General features: G+C 40.6%; 1 protein-coding gene across 4 annotated transcripts in view; it reads right to left on the reverse strand.

Annotated features, from left to right (window-relative positions):
- TBC1D30 (TBC1 domain family member 30) overlaps positions 1–22,996 on the reverse strand; it is an 86,783-nt gene that overhangs the window by 11,829 nt on the left and 51,958 nt on the right. For all 4 annotated transcript variants that reach the window (XM_058742130.1, XM_058742129.1, XM_058742131.1 and 1 more), the window contains 5 exons: positions 22,518–22,643; positions 19,906–20,091; positions 14,333–14,501; positions 12,262–12,430; positions 8,079–8,184 (listed from right to left, as the gene is read on the reverse strand). In XM_058742130.1, coding sequence (XP_058598113.1) covers positions 8,079–8,184; positions 12,262–12,430; positions 14,333–14,501; positions 19,906–20,091; positions 22,518–22,643 — 756 coding nt within the window. The remainder of the gene's footprint in view (positions 1–8,078; positions 8,185–12,261; positions 12,431–14,332; positions 14,502–19,905; positions 20,092–22,517; positions 22,644–22,996) is intronic.

Below are 22,996 nucleotides of genomic sequence, written 5' to 3' on the forward strand. Positions count from 1 at the left end.
CAAAATTATATATCATTCTACCAGCAGGAGGAAAGTAATCACGTTTGCTCTCTTAATTTTATTAAAGCTTAATTGTTCCAAATGCTTTCCTTCAATCCTTCAAGTACTTATTCTCCAGAAAATGTATATTAATCACCCTAAGTTTCACTTCTCCCAGGAAACCATTCACCTAAAACTACTATGTCAACTACACCTTAATAATTTAAAAAGAGAAACCCATACCATTGGGATTCAAGTTTAAAAGATGAAATTATTGGGGCACCTGGGTGGCTCAGTCAGTAAGCATCCAACTTCAGCTCAGGTCATGATCTTGCAGTCCGTGGGTTTGAGCCCCATGTCAGGCTCTGTGCTGACAGCTCAGAGCCTGGAGCCTGCTTCGGATTCTGTGTCTCCCTCTCCCTCTGTCCCTCCCCTGCTTGTGGTCTATCTCAAAAATAAATAAACATTAAAAAAAAATTTTTTTAAGATGAAATTATTAATGATAGGAATTTCAAATTTCCTTATGAATGAAGATGTCTCATTGAAGACAATTAGTAGGGTGACCAGGTGAAGATTCACTTGTGTTTTATTTTTGTCAGTTTTATAAAAAATCATTAAAATATTCCCTTGTCCAGCCTCATGAAGGAAGCTGGTAAGAACAGTATGGGAAGTACATCCTGCCCCAGAGTAATTGGCCTGGGCTCCTAGCAAGCTCCTTTAAGAGCCACTCAGCTTCAGACATCTGACAAAAAAAAAACAAAAACAAAAACAAAAACAAAAACCTGGCTGCATTGGTGCTTTCATTTTCTATTTTTTGGTCTATCTTCCTCTATCCTTTACTTTTAGTTAATCCTTCAAAGAAGAAATCAGTGCTCCTGGAAAAAAAAAATGTGTTTATAGCACCTCTTCACATATATTCACTCACTTAGTCGAAGGTCTCACGTCTGAAGGCGAGTTTATGCCATGAATATACACCACACATCACTATAGTCCTCGGGGTACCTGAGAAGCTCTGTTTTCCAACGTTGTAAATCAGAGATTTACAATGGATTCCAAAAAAGGAATTTTACTAATCACTTTAGAGCCAAATATGGTACACTAACAGAATCTTCAGGTTAGAATGGAATGTAAACATAATTTAGTTCAGCCACCTTCCCAAGCCTGATGGAAAAAAGTGAACGTTCCAAGGGCTGATCCTGCCTCACAGCACATGAGAGCTCCCCCCAGGTAACAATAATTACTGATACACACTTTGAGGTAGGTTGTCCCAAGCACCTACAAACCCTTCTGACAACAGCACCTGATTTTTCTCTCTACTGCCCTCAAGGAAGTCATGAGAGATTTTGTCCAAAGTCTCACTGAAATCCACACCCGCTGTTTCACTGGCATTCTCCCAATGTCTTTTTCAGACACCATCAATTTTTTAAAAACAGCCCTTGCTACTTAAAAAAAAAAAAAAAGTGATATGATTTACAGAAGGAAAAAGCCCAGCAGATTTTGTGTGTGGCACTTAGAATGTAAAGAAATTGGGAAGACCACCAGGGAGAATCCTTCCCTGTCTTTCAGCTCAAAAATAAAGACCTTACGCACAGCCCACATTTTTCATCTGGAGCCATTTCAGGTTTGCTGACAGATTTATGGCCCACCATAATTGGATCCCAGCCACTGAATTAATTTTTTTTTAAAAAGATTGAATAAAGAAAACAGAGTGCCTTGAAATGACATTCACCATTTCTCTCCATAATACTCCATGATGCCAAGGAAAACCAATAAGTCAACTTACCATTCAAACTACCAAAGTACACTTAAATAGACATTTATATTTAGGAACCGCTGAAAACAAAATTGTATTTGTCATTACTGACATGCTTCACAAAAAACACGAAAACATGAGTTGTACAAAATTAGGCTCAGTTCATCTCCATCCAGATGTTTTCCTCTGCAGAAGAAAAGCCGCTAACATGGCATCCAATTGATCAAACCACAGCCGGTAGGTATTTTTCCCTCTAGGATTCTCTCACAGCAAGGTAAAGAGGTGGTTGTCTTTTCTCCTAATACCTAAGACTGGAAATTTCTATAGGACAAAGATGGCGTGTGTCAACGTACCTCTCATTCGCTCTGGCAACGTTTAAGTGAAACAAAATGCTGCCTTATTTTTCTAAAGGGGATTTCAGCTTCGGGAAAGACACGTTTTGACTAACGTGGAAGCGGTGGGCTGGTGGTAGGGGAAAAGTAGGCCAGGAGAGGGGGACTTGGCTCCCAGTCTGGGTCTGCCACTGGACAATCTAAAAAACTGGCCATAAGCTCACTCTCTATCAAGTGACAGAATTAGGCTAGTTGATCTTTAAGCTTCTTTTAAACCAGTGCCTCCCTAAGTGTTGTTTAAAAACCAGCTACATCAGGTCAGAGAAAGACAGGTATATGATTTCATTCATGTGGAATTTAAGAAACTTAACAGATGATCGTAGGGGAAGGGTAGGGAAAATAAGATCAAAACAGAGAGGGAGGCAAACCATAAGAGACTTTTAAATACAGAAAAAAAAAACAAAAACCTGAGGGTTGATGAGGGGGAAAGTGAGTAAGAGAATGAGTTAAATGGGTGACAGGTATTAAGGAGGGCACTTGTTGGGATGAGCACTGGGTGTTATACGTAAGTAATGAATCCCTGGCCAAGACTACACCGTATGTTAACTAACTTAAGAATTAAAACAAAACAGGGGCGCCCGGGTGGCTCAGTTGATTAAGCGTCCAACTTCGGCTCGGGTCATGATCTCACAGTTTGTGAGTTCGAGCCCCACGTCGGGCTCTGTGCTGACAGCTCGGAGCCTGGAGCCTGCTTCAGATTCTGTGTCTCCTCTTCTCTCTGCCCAGCTCATACTCTGTCTCTCCCTCTCTCAATAATAAAATAAATGTTTAAAAAAATTAAAAAAAAAAAAAAAGAATTAAAACAAAACAAAACACCATATCAGAACCATGGTGCATCAGAACCACCGATGAACTAAATGTCCACATTCTAACACACTCTGGAGCAGTTTCTCATACATAGTCAAGTGTGAAAAACACTGCCTCGAGTTCTAATGTTCTAGGAGTCTGTGTATTCAGTGAGCAACCAGGTGTATTCTTTGGTTTTTGTTTTTTAAAGACAGAGGGAGAGAGTGTAAGCAGGGGAAGGGCAGAAGGAGAGGGAGAGAGAGAATCTTAAGCTGGCTCCATGTCTAGCACAGAGCCCAACTCGGGGCTTGATCCCACAACCACGAGATCATGACCTGAGCCGAAATCAAGAATCAGACACTTAACCGACTGAGCCACCCAGGCGTCCCATAACTGGATAGGTTCTTAGTACTCTATGGGCACCTAGATGGCTCAGTCAGTTGAGTGTCCGACTTCGGCTCAGGTCATGATCTCACAGTTCATGAGTTCGAGCCCCTCATTGGGCTTGCTGCTGTCAATGCAGAACCCGCTTCAGATCCTCTGTCCCTCTCTCTCTCTCCCTGTCTCTGCCCCTCCCCTGCTCGCACACACTCGCTCTCTTTCTCTCTCTCAAAAATAAATAAAGCTAGGGGCGCCTGGGTGGCTCAGTTGGTTAAGCATCCGACTTCAGCTCAGGTCACGATCTCATGGTCCGTGAGTTTGAGCCCCGCGTCCGGCTCTCGGCTGATGGCTCAGAGCCTGGAGCCTGCTTCCGGTTCTGTGTCTCCCTCTCTCTCTGCCCCTCCCCCGTTCATGCTGTCTCTCTCTGTCTCAAAAATAAATAAACGTTAAAAAATATATATATTAAAAAAAAAAGTAAATAAAGCTAAAAAAACCAACCACTCCTCTAGGTGTTATGGGGATACAGAGTAAAAGGAAGCCCTTATCATTAAGGAACTTACTACTTCATTAGAGAATAAGATTAACACATTTGAAAAAAACACCAAATAATATAAAATAATCTGTAATTGGCATTAAATCAGTTGTTGAGAATCTTAAGTACTGAAAGAATATGGAGGAAGGCTCGTCAATAAGGGCTGAGATAAGAGAGGCTGTCGGGGGCGGGGGGGTGGTGGAGAAGAGACTGAGTAGGATCCTGGTGGGCAGACCATTTTTCACAGAAAGTGGCAGAGGGAACCACAAGCCCTCTCACAGGAACGGGCATGAACAGAGAGGGCCAGGTAGCAACAGACCTCCGCCCAGTGCAACAGGTTCCAGTCGGGGAACACCTTCGATAGGTAAGGAACAGGGCAGCAAGAATGCACCTCCAATGCAATCTGTCTCCAAACAAACCCTATTTCTGCCCCGGATAAACTTTTATGCTCTTCCTCCTAAGCCAGAAACCTGTGGGTTGCCGTTGTCTCCCCATTTCTTTCTCCCTCACCCCATGTCCATTTTCCGTGGCCAAGTCCCATCAATTTCGCCTTCTCAACGTTTTTTTTTTTTTTATTTTTTTTTTTATTTTTATTTTTGGGACAGAGAGAGACAGAGCACGAACGGGGAAGGGGCAGAGAGAGAGGGAGACACAGAATCGGAAACAGGCTCCAGGCTCTGAGCCATCAGCCCAGAGCCTGACGCGGGGCTCGAACTCACGGACCGCGAGATCGTGACCTGGCTGAAGTCGGACGCTTAACCGACTGCGCCACCCAGGCGCCCCCAATTTCGCCTTCTAAGTACTGTCTCTGTTCCATCCTTGTTTCTACCCTTCACTGCCTCTCACGGGCTCCTGCTAGCAGACTTGACCCTTTCAAGTCCACCCTTCGCTGAGCTACCCCTGTATCTGACAGAAGCCACAACTCAGACCATTTTCCTTCTCTCCTTAAAATGTTTCGGGTCTTCTTTTTCCCTTTCCAAAGGCTCCACAGAACCCCTAGAATTCCAGCAAGCACAATTTCACAACCTCTGACCTAAAAGGTCAAGTCCAATCCTTACCACAGGTTGTGGTCCTCCATATCCACACCAAATACCAAACTGCTCATAGTTTCCTTCACACACTGTAAAGTTTTCCACTGCCATGTCTTTGCTTGTGCCCCTTCCTCAACCATGACTTCCCTTTCTGCTCTGCACCACTGCCTCCTACACACACACACACACACACACACACCTCACATGTGCATGCACCCACGCATATACACACACATATATAGAGCCTGGCCAACTCCATCTTTAAAAGGTAAAACCACATAATCATTTCCTCAAGGAAGTCTTCTGACAGAGATGCTCAAAAATGTTTGGAGAAGTTAATATAAGACCTAGAAAACTAGGCTGAAGCATTTTATTTACTGCAGTTAGTAACAAGGAAGCACTGAAGGCATTATGAAGAACAATGAAATGACCAAAGCAGTGTGGACAATCACTCTGGCAGCAAAATGCCAATGCTATTAGAGCGGAGGGAATCTGGAAGGAGGGCCACCATATAAGTGTTGTTTAATTCAGCAAACATTTATTGAAAAAGAGAAGGCAGGAAATTAATCTCAGACTCTCAACAGATGTTTGTTTAATGAAGTAATAAATTTATTGAGCAGCTGTAGTAAAAGGCAAAGTGCTAAGTGTTCATGAGCAAAGCACAGGCTCTGACCTCAAGGAGCTTAAAAATATCACTGAGGGGGCACCTGGGTGGCTCAGTCAGTTAAGCATCCAACTTTGGCTCAGGTCATGATCTTGTGGTCCATGAGTTCAAGCCCTGCATCGGGCTCTGTGCTGACAGCTGAGAGCATGGAGCCTGCTTAGAATTCTGTGTCTCCCTCTCTCTCTGCACCTCCCCTCAAAAATAAATAAACTTAAAAAAATTTTTTTTAAATATCACTGAGGATATTACTGATTTAAGATAAATCACTGATTTAAGATACAGTCTTAAAGTAGAATGTGATGAATGTTCACAAGAGAGGTACAAAGAAAATGCCACAGTGATTCAGAGAAATGGGAGATGATTTTAGTTGAGACTATCAGAGAATGCTTCACAAAGGAGAGGGCATCTGAACTGGAACTTTTCATGAGGAGGCAGGCCTTAATCATGTGAAGGTAGATGGGAAAGACTGAACAGAGGGGGCACAGGTACAGAGGAGGCATATTCCCAGGGATTCCTGGGAGTGTGGAGCACAGCTTGACTTGACCAGAATAAGAAAAGGGTATGAAAGGGAGGAGCTAGGACAGTCGAGAGCACTGGATGATAAGTTGAGAAATCCATGCTTCGTTTTGTAGGCAGTGAGTAGCCAACAATGTTTCATGAACGAGGGGGAAGGGATAATATCCTAGAGTCCTGCCTTGGGCAGATGAATCAGGCAGTTCTGTGAGACGTAAAGGATCCCATATGTGGAAAATGCCAAGCACAGACCTTATACACAGAGCCATGTTCAAAAAGAGGTACTTCCCTCAGAGAGAGAATGAGTGATGAAGCAATGGCCCTGAGATGTGTGAGAAGAGTCGGGATCATAGCACCAACGTCAGCATCACACAGAACCCTTCTTCCTCTGAGACAGACAGGAAAGAAGAAAGAAGAGATGAGAAGGCAAAGAAAAGTTGAGATAAAAAAATATGAATGGCTGAATGGTCTTAGTTTCTTCTTTCTCTGTGATTTCTCTTTCTTTTTTCTGAGTTTCAACTTTTACCTTTATGTTGGGTTCCATGCATGGGGTTATGTTTGGGGGGTGCTGTGCCAAGTCAACAGATTGGAAAACGAAGACTCAGGCCCTGACTTTGGGCTTGAGAAGTCCGACTGAATGGCTCAGTCGGTTGAGCGTCAGACTTCAGCTCAGGTCATGATCTCGCGGTTTGTGAGTTCAAGCCCCGTGTCGGGCTCTGTGCTGACAGCTTGGAGCCTGGAGCCTGCTTCAGATTCTGTCTCTCCCTCTCTCTCTGCCCTTCCCCGACTTGTGCTCTGTCTCTCTATATCAAAAATAAATAAATGAAAAAAATACATATATTTTAAAAAATATATGAATGTTCGGGGCAGTCCTATCAGGTGGTGAACATTCTCCAAACATAAGGGATTCTGAGAAGGAGCTGGAAGTGCCAGGAAATGAGCAAAGGAATGGAAACTCTTCGCTTCTCAAGCCCGAAGTCAGGGCCTGAGTCTTCATTTTCCAATCTGTTGACTTGGCCCAGCACCCTCCAAACATAACCCCATGCATGGAACCCAACATAAAGGTAAAAGTTGAAACTCAGAAAAAAGAAAGAGAAATCACAGAGAAAGAAGAAACTAAGGCCCTAGGGCAACCTTGGACAAGACCCAGAGTTTGGTCGGTGGGCAAAAGGAACAACCAGGAAGAGAAGCAGTAGTCAGAAGCATCAGAGGAGAATAAGGATAAAATCATGTTACAGAACCTAATGCAAGAGAGAATGTTAACAAATCTGTTATCTTTTTTATACTCACTATCGCTTTTAATGCCTTGGTGAATATGATAGTGAGATATAATAACATGCCAGAAAATAACAAAACCCTTCAAGTCTTTTTATATTATGATTAATATAAAACAACATGAGTAGAATATATGGGTAAAACAAATTACCAAAACACTGATTAGAATAATCTCCTTTGGTGGAGAGGCACCTGGGTGGCTCAGTTGGTTAAGCGTCTGACTCTTGATTTTGGCTCAGGTCATGATCTCAGTCATGGGCTCGAGCTCCATTCGGGCTCCGTGCTGAGCATGGAGCCTTCTTGAGATTCTCTTTGTCCCTATGTCTCTGTCCCTCCCCCACTATTCTATATATAAAAAAACAAACATTTAAAAAAATTTTTAAAGAATAATTTCCTTTTCAACCCTCAATAATTTCTCCCTCAAAATAATATGTTGCCCCACAAGTCTCCCTTTATGAAGGTTAAGAATCAGATTCAGAAGAAGTACCTGGTAATTTGGGCAGGGGTGGGGTTTAGAGGTTGGATTGCACGTTATGATTTTTAAGCAACGCAGCTTGAATGGAAGTATAACAAACATCCATTATTCATTTCTTCCTTCCTCTTGTGACACAGTGAGATTCTTATCAAATTATATATATAGACTCTTGGTCAAATGAAAAACTAAATCTGATGGCTGGCCAAACATATTTCCCAAAATTGCTGCTGTGACACTGCCTATTCCCACAGCACCCAGCACTCCCAGAGCCAAAATGGGGCCAGGCTGCCCACTCACCTGCATGAGTTCATGGCTTTCCAGAAGGTCATTCTCTAGCATCTCCTGGGTAAGGCGTCCCATGGTGCTGTAGAATTCGTCGGCTGTTTCACAGCATTCTATCTGCCTAGATAAAGAAAGAACAGAAAAATGAATTATTTAGGACACCCGTGTTGTTTATCAGGCATGTACTGCAGTTTCAACAGGATACAGTGCCTCTTGCCATTAAATTAATCAAGTTAGCAATCAACAAAAACCACACTCCTGGGAACTTGTCTATCTATGGCTTTGTCGTAGCTTGCATGTCCTGGCTTGAAATTCTCTGCTATTCCCAAATAAACCCATCTTTGCTGAATGCAGAGAAAAGATAAAAAAATACCAAAGGCAACGTAGATGTACTTATTACAAGGTGAGCTCTCATCTTTCTTACCTGCTCCCCAGCCTCACAGCCCCATCTGTGGCATCTTTATTATTTTTATTTGACACTGTCTACACAGCAGAATGCCTACCACCGATCAGATCTAAGGACCACAAAATTGGGTACTAAAGAACAATTATCCCCTGTAGGGAATCTGGGGCTTTTAATCTGCAAATGAGGAGATCACTGATAAAACTGAAACCAAGCCACAGTAGGAAGGGAAGTGAAAAATACGAGAACTTTCTCTGTATATTTCATCATCCACAGGATGTTTTCACAGGCAGAAATTTTTCACTTCTTCTCAGGACACTGCTGCCAGTTGGAGATTACATCCTACTTCCTGCATGTGCTTCTGTACATAAATGAGAATCTGTGGGGGCACCTGGGTGGCTCAGTCAGGTGAGGTCTGACTTCAGCTCAGGTCATGATCTCACAGTTTGTGAGTTGGAGCCCTGCATCAGGCTCACTGCTATCAGCGCAGAGCCTGCTTTGGATCCTCTGTCTCCTCTCTCTCTGTCCCTTCCCAGCTTGTGCTCTCTCTCAAAAATAAATAAATATTAAAAAGAAAGAGAGAAAAAAAGAGTCTGTCGCTTGGCAACCTATAAGGCAGGTTATACTTTCAACCTTCTTCTAGAAGGGAAAAAAATTTAATAGTCTAAAGCAAAGAGCACTGTGTATTTGTTTCATTTATTACAATGTTTTTTGGATAGTAGGATAATTTTATTTGCCCACCAACATAAGACCTTCTCTTTGACATGCACTAATGTCGGGGAATTTCCACAGAGCCATCCAAAAAATATATAATGATGGAAAAACTTCAGGTTCTGGAGTGTTCTTCAATCCCACTGCCACTAAATGAAATAGACCATTGAAGTGCTATTACAAAGATACAGAGTGGCATGTGGGCATAACTGAAAAAGTGGTTACGTTTACCCTAGAGGGTGAGGAAGAGAAATAATGCTTCAGATGAGTTCTGAAAAATATCCTCCAGGTTGACGAGAGAGAAAAAGCGTTCCAAAGACATGGATGCAGGAGACAGCAGGCCCTCTCCAGGCCCTGCAAGGAGCTCCATGCAACCAAAGTTGGCCAGAAGGCCTATGTGGCCAGAGGGAGAGAGCAAGTGTTCAGGGTACAGAGCTGCAGACAGCAGATGGCAAAGGCCTCAGATGCCGGCTGAGCCTCCTCAGGGCAAGAGTCACCGAAAGGTGCTGAACAGGGAATGTGAGAGCAGATGTGCCCTTGGCAAGGTTGGCTGGAGGTCGCATGGCAAGTGTAGAGTATGACAGGGGGACAAGGAAGGAAACACCACGCTAGGCCTGGCATGAGGCCAAAGCATAGGGTCAGAGAAGAAAGGCTACATTAAGGAGATGCCAGCGAAGGTGAGCTGACAGTCCATGGCTTACATATTCCAAAAGCACCGCTGGTGTGAGTGAGAGGAAGAAATGCCAAGCTGGTGGAGTAAAGTGAATGGAGAGGTCCCATGGAGATGTTGTTCACGATTTTTCCAGTGCAAAGTTTGTGGGGAAGAATACAGGCCCTGGAGTCAGAAAGATCCAGGATTGAGTCCCAGCTCTGTTACTCATGAGCTGTGTGACCATGAACTAGTTAATTAACCCTCCGGGGGTAGCTTTCTCAGTTGAAAAGGCAGGGAGAATAATCCTACCTACTTCACAGGATTATGCAAAGAACTGAATGAGAAAATGTGTTTAAGCCGCCTGACAGAATGATGGCACTGTAGGCACTTGGTGATGTATACTGGTTGCCCTTCCTTTTGCTGAACAAGTTGCAGGTTCTAGAAGTGGAGTGAGCAAAGACTCTGAAACATTTAAAGTCCTACCAGTCTGATTCATATATCCCCTGAATTTCATAAATGATAGCTATTTATTGTCCGTAGATTCACATAATTAAAAGTGCAGATTCTAGGGGTTCTTGGCTAGTTCAGTCAGTGGATCATGCGACTCTTGGTCTTGGGGTTGTGGGTTCAGGCCCTGCATTAGGTATAGAGACTACTTACAAATAAAATCTTTAAAAAAAAAAAAAAAAAGTACAGATTCTAAAGTCAGGATACCTGGGCTCAAAATCAGGCTGTCCACTTATTGAGTGTCTTTGGGCAATTTACTTAACTTATCTGGGGCTCAGTTCCCACATCTGTAAAATGGGGATGATAACAGTCCTTGCCTTATGAAATGCAAGGACTAAGCGAGTTAGCTTTACATCTAGCATGCTTAGAACAATGCTTGTCCATTGCAAGCACTCCATGAATATTGGATATTAAGTGTATCTGTTATTATTTCAACAGTGTGACATCCCTGGGAGGACCATAGGGATAAATTCTGATCCTGCAGATAATGGATAGACGGGAGTAAAAACAGAATCGCTTCTTTTCTTCCTGCCCCATAATTAAGAACTAACATAAAGGTTACTAGAACTCAGCACACAGTTAAGTGCTACAGTATTTTAATCCTATAAACTAGTTACCCAGCAACTGGACTATCAGACCCACAGAAACCATCAAAGTGCAAAGAGTTTCAGGCATACAGTAGGTTGGAAACACATGATTACAGAAAAATATAGATACTGGGGGGGAATGAAAAGATAAGTAAACAGCACACCAAATCCCCAGAACACTCATCTATTTGCCTAGCTGAAAAGCAGTGCGCGATAAAACAAAGGCAAATGAGATAGCTATGTGATGTTTAAAAATACTTATACACAATAATGATCTTTCTACATCCCTGAATTGATAGTTGGTGGATCTTTCTTGCAAAAAGTATGAAATGCTACAAGTCTCCCAGGAAACAACTTAGCATAAATAAAAAGTCTAGTTAAAAGGTTTTTGAAACAAAACACTGTCAGTGATTTATTAGTTTTCTGACATGTTGTCTATGAGTACCCACTCAAGTCATTTATAGCTCTAAGAAAGAAACATTAACAACTTCTCTGAATCTTAACTATAACAATTGTCCTATAACCATAACTGTTGTCCTCTCCATTACCCAGAAGGTAAAATTTTAATGTAATAGTCATAATATATTAGAGATGGGTGAAAATACCCTCCTTTTTATAGTTCTGCTACTGGTAACAAATGTAAATAACATCTATGTGGCAATATGTTTAATAGTAATAGGTTTCATCATAGAATTAATTCTTGATAGAAGGAAAGAAGTTCCATGTGTTCTACCTTTTTTTAAATAGGCTCCCCACTCAAAGGGGTTCTAGAACTCACGACCCTGAAATTAAGAGTCACATCCTTTACCGACTGAGGCAGCCGGGCGCCCCCTGTGTGTTCTACTATGGACTATGTACTAAGCACCACAGAGATACCTTATACATATTATCTCATTTAATTCTATCGTGATCCTGAAAGGCAGAACTAAACAAATAATAAAAATTCAAAAAATAATCCAAATCATGAATGTTAACTAACAAGCCCACCTACTCCTCTCCAGATCTTCCTCTTCTAAGTTCCTCTCCCTCCCCCTCTTCCCAATTAGAGTCCAGGGAGAAGCTGCCAAAAGTAAGCCAGCCAGGATACTAGCACTGAAGAGGAGGAAGATATCTGCAGACCTGAAAAAGCTTACCCCCTTCCCCAACATAGATTCTATTTGCCACGCCCCCCCCCAACAATCAAGAATCAGCCAACTAAGATTTCAGAAAGCTAAAGCAATTCAACAAAGTTCCCAAATTTCTCTTTTGCTCACACTTAAATACAGATGCTTTCCATATTAGAGCACAGAACTTCTTAAGGCCCTCCACACCAGAGAACAGAAGGGGGAAATCACTTACTCTCCCAATTTTGCCCAGATGGCCAGCGACACCCTCAGGATGATTTCCGAACCTTCAAAGAAGACTGAATCCCAAATCTTTAAGACTGTATGGTTAGGGAGGCACGTAGCAAAAAGAGTCAGAAACCACTGCATCGTGAAGACATTCGTCAGTGGGGGCTCATATCCACCTGAAATGAATCAAATACTCTATGTTTCTTCAGAATTGATGTTTTGCAAGATATAAAAATACCCTCATTCAATCTTCCATGCCCACTAAACATGTTACATTTCCTGACTGATTTCTTCATATCTCTAATTCTGGTTCTTTCCTCCTTTTTTCCTTTTTTTTTTTTTTTTTTTTTTGGAAGAACATAAGTGTGTCTGGTAAAAATCTCAATAATATAACCTTCACAAATTCTTTATATTTCAGAAATGTTAACCTGAAACTTTATTTGGCTCTACCTATTTATTTTGTGGTGCTAAAAATTAAGGAGAACGTTTTCCTCACCAAAAACAGGATTAAAAGAAAGGATTTTTTCGCCTCTCAAAACCTGAATTCAATTTTCAAAATCTCATAAAGCCCACTTTTATTCAAATGCTACTGATAAAAACAAGGCTCCTTATGAAATTACTTGTCTACTTCTTAAATTATGCACAGCTCTCAGAGCACAGTGGAATTAAACTAGAAATAAATAACAGAAAGAAAGCTGGAAAATCCCAAAGTATCTGTAGATTAAACAACATGAAATTTTAAAATATTTTGAACTAAACTATACACACAGCTCACAATGAAGTTTGTGAATTCACCAAAAACACAGAGCTCCCTCCTACTTCCTGGCATTAAGTATGTATTTTATGAAATAAAAAATGTAGATGTTTAAACTGATCCTCCCTCCAAGTTAATCAGACTGTGCATTTACCCAAGGATAAGCAAAAAAAAAAGCTCTATTCTCATTTCCTCTCTTCTTAAAGAACAAAGGAGCATCTTTTTTCAGAGACTTAGAATCTAAGGGCAGCACTTATAAGCAAGTGCAGGACTTATGGAGGAAAACGTAGGGCCGAGGAAAGCACGTCTGACATGGGACAGGCAAGGTGGTCTATCTGGAAGCACTATGAAATCCACACAGGTGCACAATTACACTGCACGGCCAAATTAAATGAGATTATTCAAATGGTTTAGAAGGAAATGCTGAGAGACTCCCAGGTGTCACTAAAATTTCCAGTGTACTGTAATCACAGATTAGGTCTTCAGATTGTTTCAAATTTTCCCAGATTTGAATGTGTGGGTGGGGGGTTGGCAACCGTATACAGGAAACACAGCAAAGCTCTGTTTTCCTGGTATCCTGAGCATAGCCAGGGAAGCGCAGGCAGTGGGTACATTCACAGCCGTTAGCTGGGGTGCTTCGGAAAGCTGGGAGATGCCCACCAGACAACAGCGACTCGGAGCTGCTTACAGACCCGAGTTTCCATCCGGTCTCAACCTAGTGCCTTCCTTCAGGGTGCAGATTCTAGCTGGCCGTCCTGGAGAGCCCTTCTCCAGAATGAGCTGACCCACTCATCTCTGGTAAATCTAAATACCCTTACCATGAATAGATAAAAGGAGCAATTAAACGTTTCAATCCAAAAGACTATTGACGTATCTCCTAAAACTTAATGAAAACACATATTCCTCTCTCCATAGCCTCAGTGGTTCAGGCAAAACCATAGTCTGTGTGAAATTGTACCTGTCGCTCTGTTTTAAAGAACTCCTATAAGATGGGTGCCAGCTTAGAGCAGTGTAACTAGATGGTAAGACATGGACACCATTCTTCACCTAGAGTGCATTACATCATTTCAGTTGTTGATCTCATACTGGGAAAGTATTTGGTTCTTGACTGACTTCCTAACCATGACCAGTTAGAGGTTCAGCATGTGGCCCTATCATTTTTTCAGTTCTATTCTTGTTCTCTAGCAATCTATTTCACTGCACCGTACTCTCACTAACAGAAATACCTGAAAACAAGTATTTCTGTTCAAGGTTTAGGCTCAGAGGTACAGTGGAATCAAAGTAAAATATTTTCACAGATATAAGAGCACTGAATCATCACTACCTCCGCTTTCCTTGTTTGCAGTTCTCTGAAGGGTATCCAGGTGCTGAGATAATTCAGGGAGCTTCAGTCTCAAGAGATCTCTGAAGACAGCCATATCCACAGACAATGCCCGGAGGTTATTGACAAAATAGCTTTCAGGAAGTACCTTATCAATAAGGTAAATCATAATCTGAAGAAAAATACAAAGAATAAGATTACTTCTGAAAACCTGGGATCCCTAACATGTCCTAAATAGAAGGGACATATTCAAAAATGCTGTTAGCCAAAGTACACCATTCTTTAAATGTGTCAGTCTAAAGTTTCTAGATGGGCCACTAGACCTAAGTTCACCCCCAAAGTAGCTGTGCTTATACAACCTTCCGCCCCATTCAGAAGTGATGGAGTACATACTTCATCAGCAGCCAGCAGGAATCTCAATGCTGGCTCCCTGATGTCAGCACAGTTTTACAACCTTAATATGAAAACCAAGAGCTGAACCATCATAAAACACCACAACTAAAGCAAGTCTCAGGATTCACTTAGCATCAGCTCAGAAACTGATAGTGGCTTTCCTCTCCCAGGAGACTGCAACAAGGTTTCGTGTGAATACACGGTATTTCTAAAATCTGGATTTCTTTCATAAGATTGTCTCACAAGTTCTTCAAATTACTCTTTTCATTCTGACTTTTCTACTTGCATTACCTTTTCTAAGATATCAAGAACCACTAGATTGACCGAGCAGAACACACAAGAGTTCTATATGTCAATCTCCGGTTGTTTCCCCATCAGCTTGTACACTCTGCTAGGTCTTCCCCCACCCCAGAAAACCACTGAGTCCCCAGAGCCCAGGAAAAATAAGATTAAGAATAGAATCATAGCTAACCCTATATGTTGGTAGAGAAGTAGCTGTCTCACATTTTGATTTTTCTGTCTAACACAAAACTCTATTTTCCAAGAAAATTCTCTCCCAGACCTGACAAGGGCCCATTTGTCCCTCATCCCTGGCTTGTAATTTCTAGTTTTTAGGGTCATAGTTTTGACTAATAAGGCTGGGCCATCCTCTTGAGAAGGTCCCTCGGAGACCTTTATTCCAAGAGTGGACAGGTAGAGCTTAGCAATAAAAGGAGTACAGCATATTCAATCTGTGGAGGAAGGAAGTCCTAGAGAGACTGGAGCCAGCTGAGGAGGAATGCAGAAGTCCGAGAGAACGGAGTATCCTGGTGGGGACCTTGCACTCTACTTCTAAGGAGAAGAGGGACTTACAGGATCACAAAGGTAAAATTTAAAAGTAACAGTCTATTACTGCACTTTCTATCTAAGGATATAATAGAGAGAGAGACACTTAAGCTTTAAAAAGAAATCATGGGGGTGTCTGGGTGGCTCAGTCGGTTGAGCCTTCGACTTTTGGTTTCGGCTCAGGTGATGATCTTGCGGTTGGTGAGTTCAAACCCTGCACAGAGCCCTGCACTGGCCATGCAGAGCCTGCTTAGGATTCTCTCTCTCCCCCTCTCTGCCCCTCGCCTCCTTGCTCTCTCTCTCAAAATAAATAAACTTAAAAAAAGAAGATAGCAGTTAGCAATTAAAAAGTAAAAAAGAAACTATGACCTCTCAAAATTACACAAAACAAGAAAAACAAATCTCCAATTATCATAGTAATTCTTATGACACAATGAAATTATCTGTCCAAAGGCATCTCTAAGTCTGACATAGGACATAAGAGATAGCTGTGCGTTTTGTTAAGTATGTCACTCCACCCATCACTATATTTCAAAGACCACACATTGGGGAAAAAAAAGGATAAATAATGGCAATAGAGCAAAACAGTTTCTTCAACAAATGGTGTTGGAATAAGTGGACATCTACATGCCAAAAAATGAATCTAGACACAAAAATTACACCTTTCACAAAAAAATGACTCAAAATAGATCACAGACCTAAACATAAAATGCAAAACTATAAAACTCCTAGAAGACAGCATAGCCTAGATGATCTTTGGTACGGTGATGACTTTTTAGATACAACAGCAAAGGATACAATCCATGAAAAAAGTCACTGGGAAGCTAGATTTCTTTAAATAAAAACTTCTGTTTTGTGAAAGACAATGTCAAGAGGATAAGAAAACAAGCCACAGACTGGGAGCAAATATTTGCAGAAGACACATATGATAAAAGACTATTACCCAAAATACACAAAGAAGTCTGAAAGCTCAAAATAAAATAATCAGTAGGATCAAATGGACCAAAGACTTTAACAGATACCTCACCAAAGATGTGTTTGGATGGCAAATAAGCATATGAAAAGAGGCTTCACATCATATGTCATCAGGGAAATTCAAATTAAAATGAGATACCACTGCACACCTATTAGAATGGCAAAAATATGGAATGCTGACACCACCAACTGCTGACCAGGATGTGGAGCAACAGGAACTCTCATTCGTCGCTGGCGGGAACGCAAAATTGGATAGTCACAATTTTGGGAAGACAGTTTGGAAGTTTCTTACAAAACCAAATATACTCTTACCATATGATCCAGCAATCACACTCCTTGGTAGTTACCCAAAGGAAGTGAAAACTCACATCTACACAAAAACCTGCACATGGATGTTTATTGAAGCTTTATTCATATCTGCCAAAACTTGGAAGCAACAGAGATGTCCTTCAGTAGGTGAATGGAAAGACAAACTACATACAGCCAGACAAAGGAATAATATTCAGCACTAAAAATAAGTGAGCCATCAAGCCATGAAAAGACGTGAGGAACTTTAAATGCATATTACTAAGTGAAAGAAGCCAATCTGAAAAGGCTCCATACTCTGATTCCAGCTATATGACTTTCTGGAAAGGGTAAGACTGTGGAGATAGTTAAAAGATCACTGGTTGCCAGGGGTGAGGGCAGGGGGAATGAATAGGCAGAGCACAGAGCATTGTTGGGGCAGTGAATACCCTCTCTACAAATACTTTAATGACGAATACACGTCGTTAAACATTTGTCCAAACCCACAGAATGTACAACACCAAGAGTGAGTCCTAATGGAAACTATGGACTTTAGGTGATTATGACCCATTGATACAGGTTCATGGATTGTAACAAATGTACCTTTGAGAAGTGATGGTGATAATGGGGGAGGCTACACATGTGTTGGGGCAGGGGGCATATGGAACATCTGTGTCTTCCACTCAGTTTTGCTGTGAACCTGAAACTACTCTAAAAAAATTATGCATTTTTTAAAAAATAACTAATGAAGGAGCATCAAAATTTTAACAAGTAGTTAAAAATAGTTACTAAGAAAAAACAGTAAGTGCTGAAAAGCAAGGAAATGGTTCACCTCCTTCTAAAATAAACTATATATCTGCCTAATAATTAAAACTTGCAAAAAAAAAAATTTGCAGAGGCCAAAATAGCTGCTAAAAAACACGGATACCAATATCTTCCTTTGCATCCGAAATGATTCTTCATGAATCTAATCTTCCTCTGCATATTCAATGTCTAACCACAAGATTCCTAAGTGATGATGATGTCATTTCATTTCACAGAGTTCATTTTCTTAGAGGCAGAAATATAAATATGCAGCTCCTCAGCTTTATCTAATCCATCTTTTTTATGTGCATTTAGTTTCCCAAGTATCACTGAGCCTTTCCATGATTTGATTGGCATGTATGTCCCCTCCCCCAAACTACTCCACCTCACCTGCTAACCCAAATTGCTTATTCTAACTTTTCAACAGAACAGTTCTCATTTTATAGGCATAGAAATTACATCTGAAAAGAAAAAATTGACTAAAGCTGATAGACTGAGTAAACAAAACTGCTTCTTGATAAAAAACGTTTTAAACGTTTAAATTCATACATTTATTTGTCTCTGGCTCCTCCCTCCCCCACTTATTTGATGAACATGTAGCTTCAGAGCTGTTTCCTTAAATATGCGAATGGAAAAAGTGAAAGGGTGAATACGGATTTAGACTATGTCAGGCTGGCTTTATAATTAATTCCACCATGATACATACAAAACGAGAAGGAATATTTGTTTGTTTGTCCGTATGACATTAGTCAGTGATTGGAAATATCCTTAAGATTATTTACCACAATCAAACACAAGGCTTGGGGGAGGCTCTTGGATACAAAGACTAAGTATCTATTCCACCCATCACAAAGCATTGCAATCAATAGCAGATTGAGAGTTCAAACATGAATTAGCAACCCCATATTGCCCCAAACTAATAAGGGAGTAGTCATCCTGCACATGTGAAATGCTTCATTTCTCATAAAGATTATTTCTGGTGATTCACTGACTCACATTCCAACACATAAGCTTAAATTGCTTGTGACCCATCTCAAAGTGTTTCCAGAATTTTTTTTTTTAACAAACAAAGGTTCCAGGTATCAAAGATTAAAAGATAATAAAATATAATTCACCTCCACAACCTTTCTCCATGCAAATACCTTCCATAATACACACTCACTCTCAGCCTACCTCCTCCATACCTCACCCCATATGTGAAAGAGTAAAGCAATCCAGTAACAAGACCCAACCTGAATTAAGCATAACTTGTGGGAAAGTAGGAAGTTTCTAACAAGACCCTTCGTGTCCCACCTCTTGGTAGTCACACCCTTGTGTAAGACCTTCCCCTTGAGAAAGAGCTAGCCCTAGTGACTGGCTTCTAATGAATAGGATGTAACAAAAATGAAAATGTAACTGATAATAGGCTACAAATCCGCAAATGAATCTCTCCTACCTTGTCCATTCTCTTTTACTCTCTTATTCTGAGGGATGCTGGCCGCCTTGTTGCGAAATGGAGACATGGCAAAGAACTTAAAAAGGCCTCCAGCCAACAGCCAGCCAGACTTAGGCCCTCAGTCCAACAACCTGTGAGAAATTAAATCTTGCCAACAACCACATGAACAAATTTGGAAGTGAATGCTGTCCCCAAGTGAGCTTTCAGATGAGATTGCAGACCCAGCCAAAAGTTTTGATGTCACAACAATATGACTTTGAGCCAGCTAGGCTGCACTCAGATTCCTGATTCCAAGAAACTATGAGGTAAATCATGTTTGCTATTTTAAGTAGCTAATTTGTTATGCAGCAATGGATAATTAATACAATTAGTATTCAACTTGCTTTAAAAATATGATGTTTCAGGGGCACCTGGGTGGCTCAGTCAGTTGAGCGTCTGACCTTAGCTCAGGTCATGATCTCACAGTTTGTGAGTTCCAGTCCTGCGTCAGGCTCTGTGCTGACGGCTCAGCGCCTGGAGGCTGCTTTGGATTCTGTGTCTTCATCTCTCTCTGCCCCTCCCCCACTCATGTTCTGTCTGTCTGTCTCTCTCTCTCTCTCAAAAATAAACATTAAAAAAAATTTTAAAGATATGCTGTTTCATAAGCAAGACTAAAAACATAATGATTCTACTCACATTTGGCAGTTACATGAGTCCATCACTTGACCTGGCTTTAACGTGGGGGAAATGTTATTATGGGTAATTACAAATGCGCAGCAAACCCCTCGGAAGGCAGTGGGTCGAAAAGGAAGAGATATTACAGTTCCAACGTTTGACTCTCAGACAGTTTCAGTTGCCTTCTCCAGAGCCTGATACTCACTTTCAGTGCATCCCCTTCATTGCCTTCCACCACTTCCAGAATTAGAGCAGCCAGGATGTTAAAGCCTTGGCAGTAACCAACATTCTTGTTCCATCGAGCATAGGCCAAAAGGACCCGTTTTAACACAACCCTGTCCTGCTCAGCCTCCTGGCCACAGTAAGAACTGCAGCCTGTGCGGTGAAGATCCTAAAGAAGAGAAACAATTATCTTTTCTAATGGTTCCTTATTTTCTCTACAAAAAAAAAAAAAAAAAAAAAGCCTTTAGTTGTATCTCTGCTTCAGCACTAAATAGAATATGTATTTTAGTTTTTTATTATTTTTATTTTATTTTATTTTTGATTATTTTTCTAAGTTTATTTATTCTGAGAGGGTAGAGAGGGACAAAAAGAGAGGGAGAGGAAGAATCCCAAGCAGGCTCCGAGCTGTCAGCACAGAACCCATCATGGGGCTTAAACTCATGAAATTTGAGATCATGACCTGAGCCAAAACCAAGAGTTGGATGCTTAATCGACTAAGTCACCCAGGTGCCCCAACATGGATTTTAGTTTTTAAAACTATATATGTACCCTAGACACAAGCCAAAAACAATTTTTTAAATTTTCTTTCTCCTATCATTTTCTAATATGCAAAGATACATTTTTTTCCAGTTTTATTCGGATATAGTTGACTAAGGACATTTTCAAGGGGAATTTCAGTCAAATTTTTCTAAATTTCTTTCTAATTTTCTATTAAAGTTAAGTTGTTTCCAGAAGTGATACAAATGTGATTCAGAATTAACAAAAATTGCATTATAATTCTATACAAATTGACAGTTTCTTTTAATACTAGGTCTCAGATAAAACAACGGTCACTTCAATACACATATGATAGATGCTAACATTATTCCTTTCTCGAAAACACAATGTAATATTTACCTATTAAAACTCTAATATTAAGGAGAAAAATCAAAATAGCAAAGAATGCAATCTATATTGCAGAGAGACAGAAAAATTATTCTGTTCAAAACACAGAAATCTTTCTATCTAAATTGGTTTATAAATTTGTATAAAAAGGACAGAAACATTTGTTGTACTTTAATATTTAATGAGATCAATATATATCATTTAATAACTAAGCAGAGACTATGATTTTCATGAGCTAATGTCATTTTACTGACAGAGCATTTACTTCAATGAGAAAAACGAAACATTCTCTTAATAACATGATTGTTATAAAATGTACATTGCCTTCATTCACAATTTAAACAGAAAGAAAATATTTCAAATATGGAATACTTTGAGGCACCTGGGTGGCTCAGTCAGTTAAGCATCTGACTTCGGCTCAGTCATGATCTCACAGTTCAGGGGTTCAAGCCCCACATCGGGCTCTCTGCTGTCAGCGCTGAGGCTGCTTCTGACCCTCTGTCCCCCTCTCTTAATGCCCCTCCGCCACCTGCTTGTTCATGCTCACTCAAAAATAAATGAAAACATTTTTTAAAAATATATGGAATACTTCATTTCTGAGAAACATTCTGAAATTCCAAATAAAAAGCTGAAAGATGGATAGTGCAGACACTTTTAAAACATACAAAATAAAATTTTATAATTGTTTTCAACATTTGTCTGAAACAGACCAAGTTAGATCACATAGAAACTTCTTTTAGTTAGTACTTCCTCATGAGAAAAGTATCTTCAAATCTGCCAAAACCTTAGCCATCTTCCGGTGGCCAAAATTTATGAGACAACTTCCCTTTTAAAACCCTAGCTTAGGGGTACGTGGGTGGCTCAGTCAGTTAAGCCTCTGACCCATGCTTTCAGCTCAGGTCATGATGTCATGGTTCATAAGTTCGAGCCCCACGCTGACAGCACAGAGTCTGCTTGGGATTCTCTCCCTCTCTCTCTATCCCTCCACCACTCACACACGCACTCACGTGCATGCTCTCTCTCTCTCTCTCTCTCTCTCACTCACTCAAAATAAATAAATAAGCATTAAAAATAACCCAACTTAGCATTACACTGTAATGAACTCATAAAATCAAAAGCCATGTGCTGGAGGTTTATGTAAGAAAACAGTAGTGGGATCAAATTGAATCAGCATCCTTGGCTTTTGGCAACAGGCCCTAATCAACTGTAATAATCCCAGTAGGCAAACCACAGCTGCCTCCACAGCTGGCATGAACCCTTGACCATCTGGTTCAAAGTAGACCCATCAGTCAATCTATCTTCATAAATTAACAGTTAAGGAATTATCAAAGGCCCTAATAAGAGCCCAACTATTTTAATAGGAAATATACTTAACTTTAAATTTCTCAATCTGTGACTTTTATGTAAAAATCCAGTTAACAGCACTGACCCATGCTAAAGAAAGTAAAAGAAATTTCAATCTCCTGTCAAGTAAGTTAGATAAGCAAATAGAATATGAACAGAAACATTTTCTTCTTACTGCCAACATACAAATTTATGAAGACAAGATACTGTCAAAGTTCCCATTAAAAGGCTGTTAACTAATGAAATAAGAAAGCAGAAAATATATAGACATTCAGACCATAACGTTTGATCCTCTATCCAGTAAACACCTGGCTCTTAGAATCTTCCTTTTAAGTCAGGACAGTAGGCCAAACTCAGGGGACTTACCTTGACTATCTGAATTCCCATGGAGTCATCATCAGGATTACTCCTTTCATTGAAAGTGAAGCGCATGGTTTTGTCCCAATCAATAGCTATACTGTGCAAATAATGATCTGCCAAGGTCAACCAAACCTAAAATATTAAGAGATAAAAAAGAATGCTACACTAAAATATATAATTTCATCCTTCTTTATTAAAAAATAGTTATCACAGGGGTGCCTGGGTGGCTCAGCTGGTGAAGCAACCAACTCCTGGTTTCAGCTCAGGTCATGATCTCATGGTTCATGAGATCAGGCTCTGTGCTGACAGTGGGGAGCCTGTTTGGGGTTCTCTCTCCCTCTCTCTCTGCCCCTCCCCTGTTCACATGCACTCGTACATACGCGCACTCTCTCTCAAAATAAACTTTTAAAAAATAGTTATCGTATCTAACAAGAAAATGGGAACTGATCCTAGACCATATATAGCCCACTTGTAGAAATCAACTT

The sequence above is a fragment of the Neofelis nebulosa genome, chromosome 8, assembly GCF_028018385.1.
Source record: "Neofelis nebulosa isolate mNeoNeb1 chromosome 8, mNeoNeb1.pri, whole genome shotgun sequence".
NCBI lineage: Eukaryota > Metazoa > Chordata > Mammalia > Carnivora > Felidae > Neofelis > Neofelis nebulosa.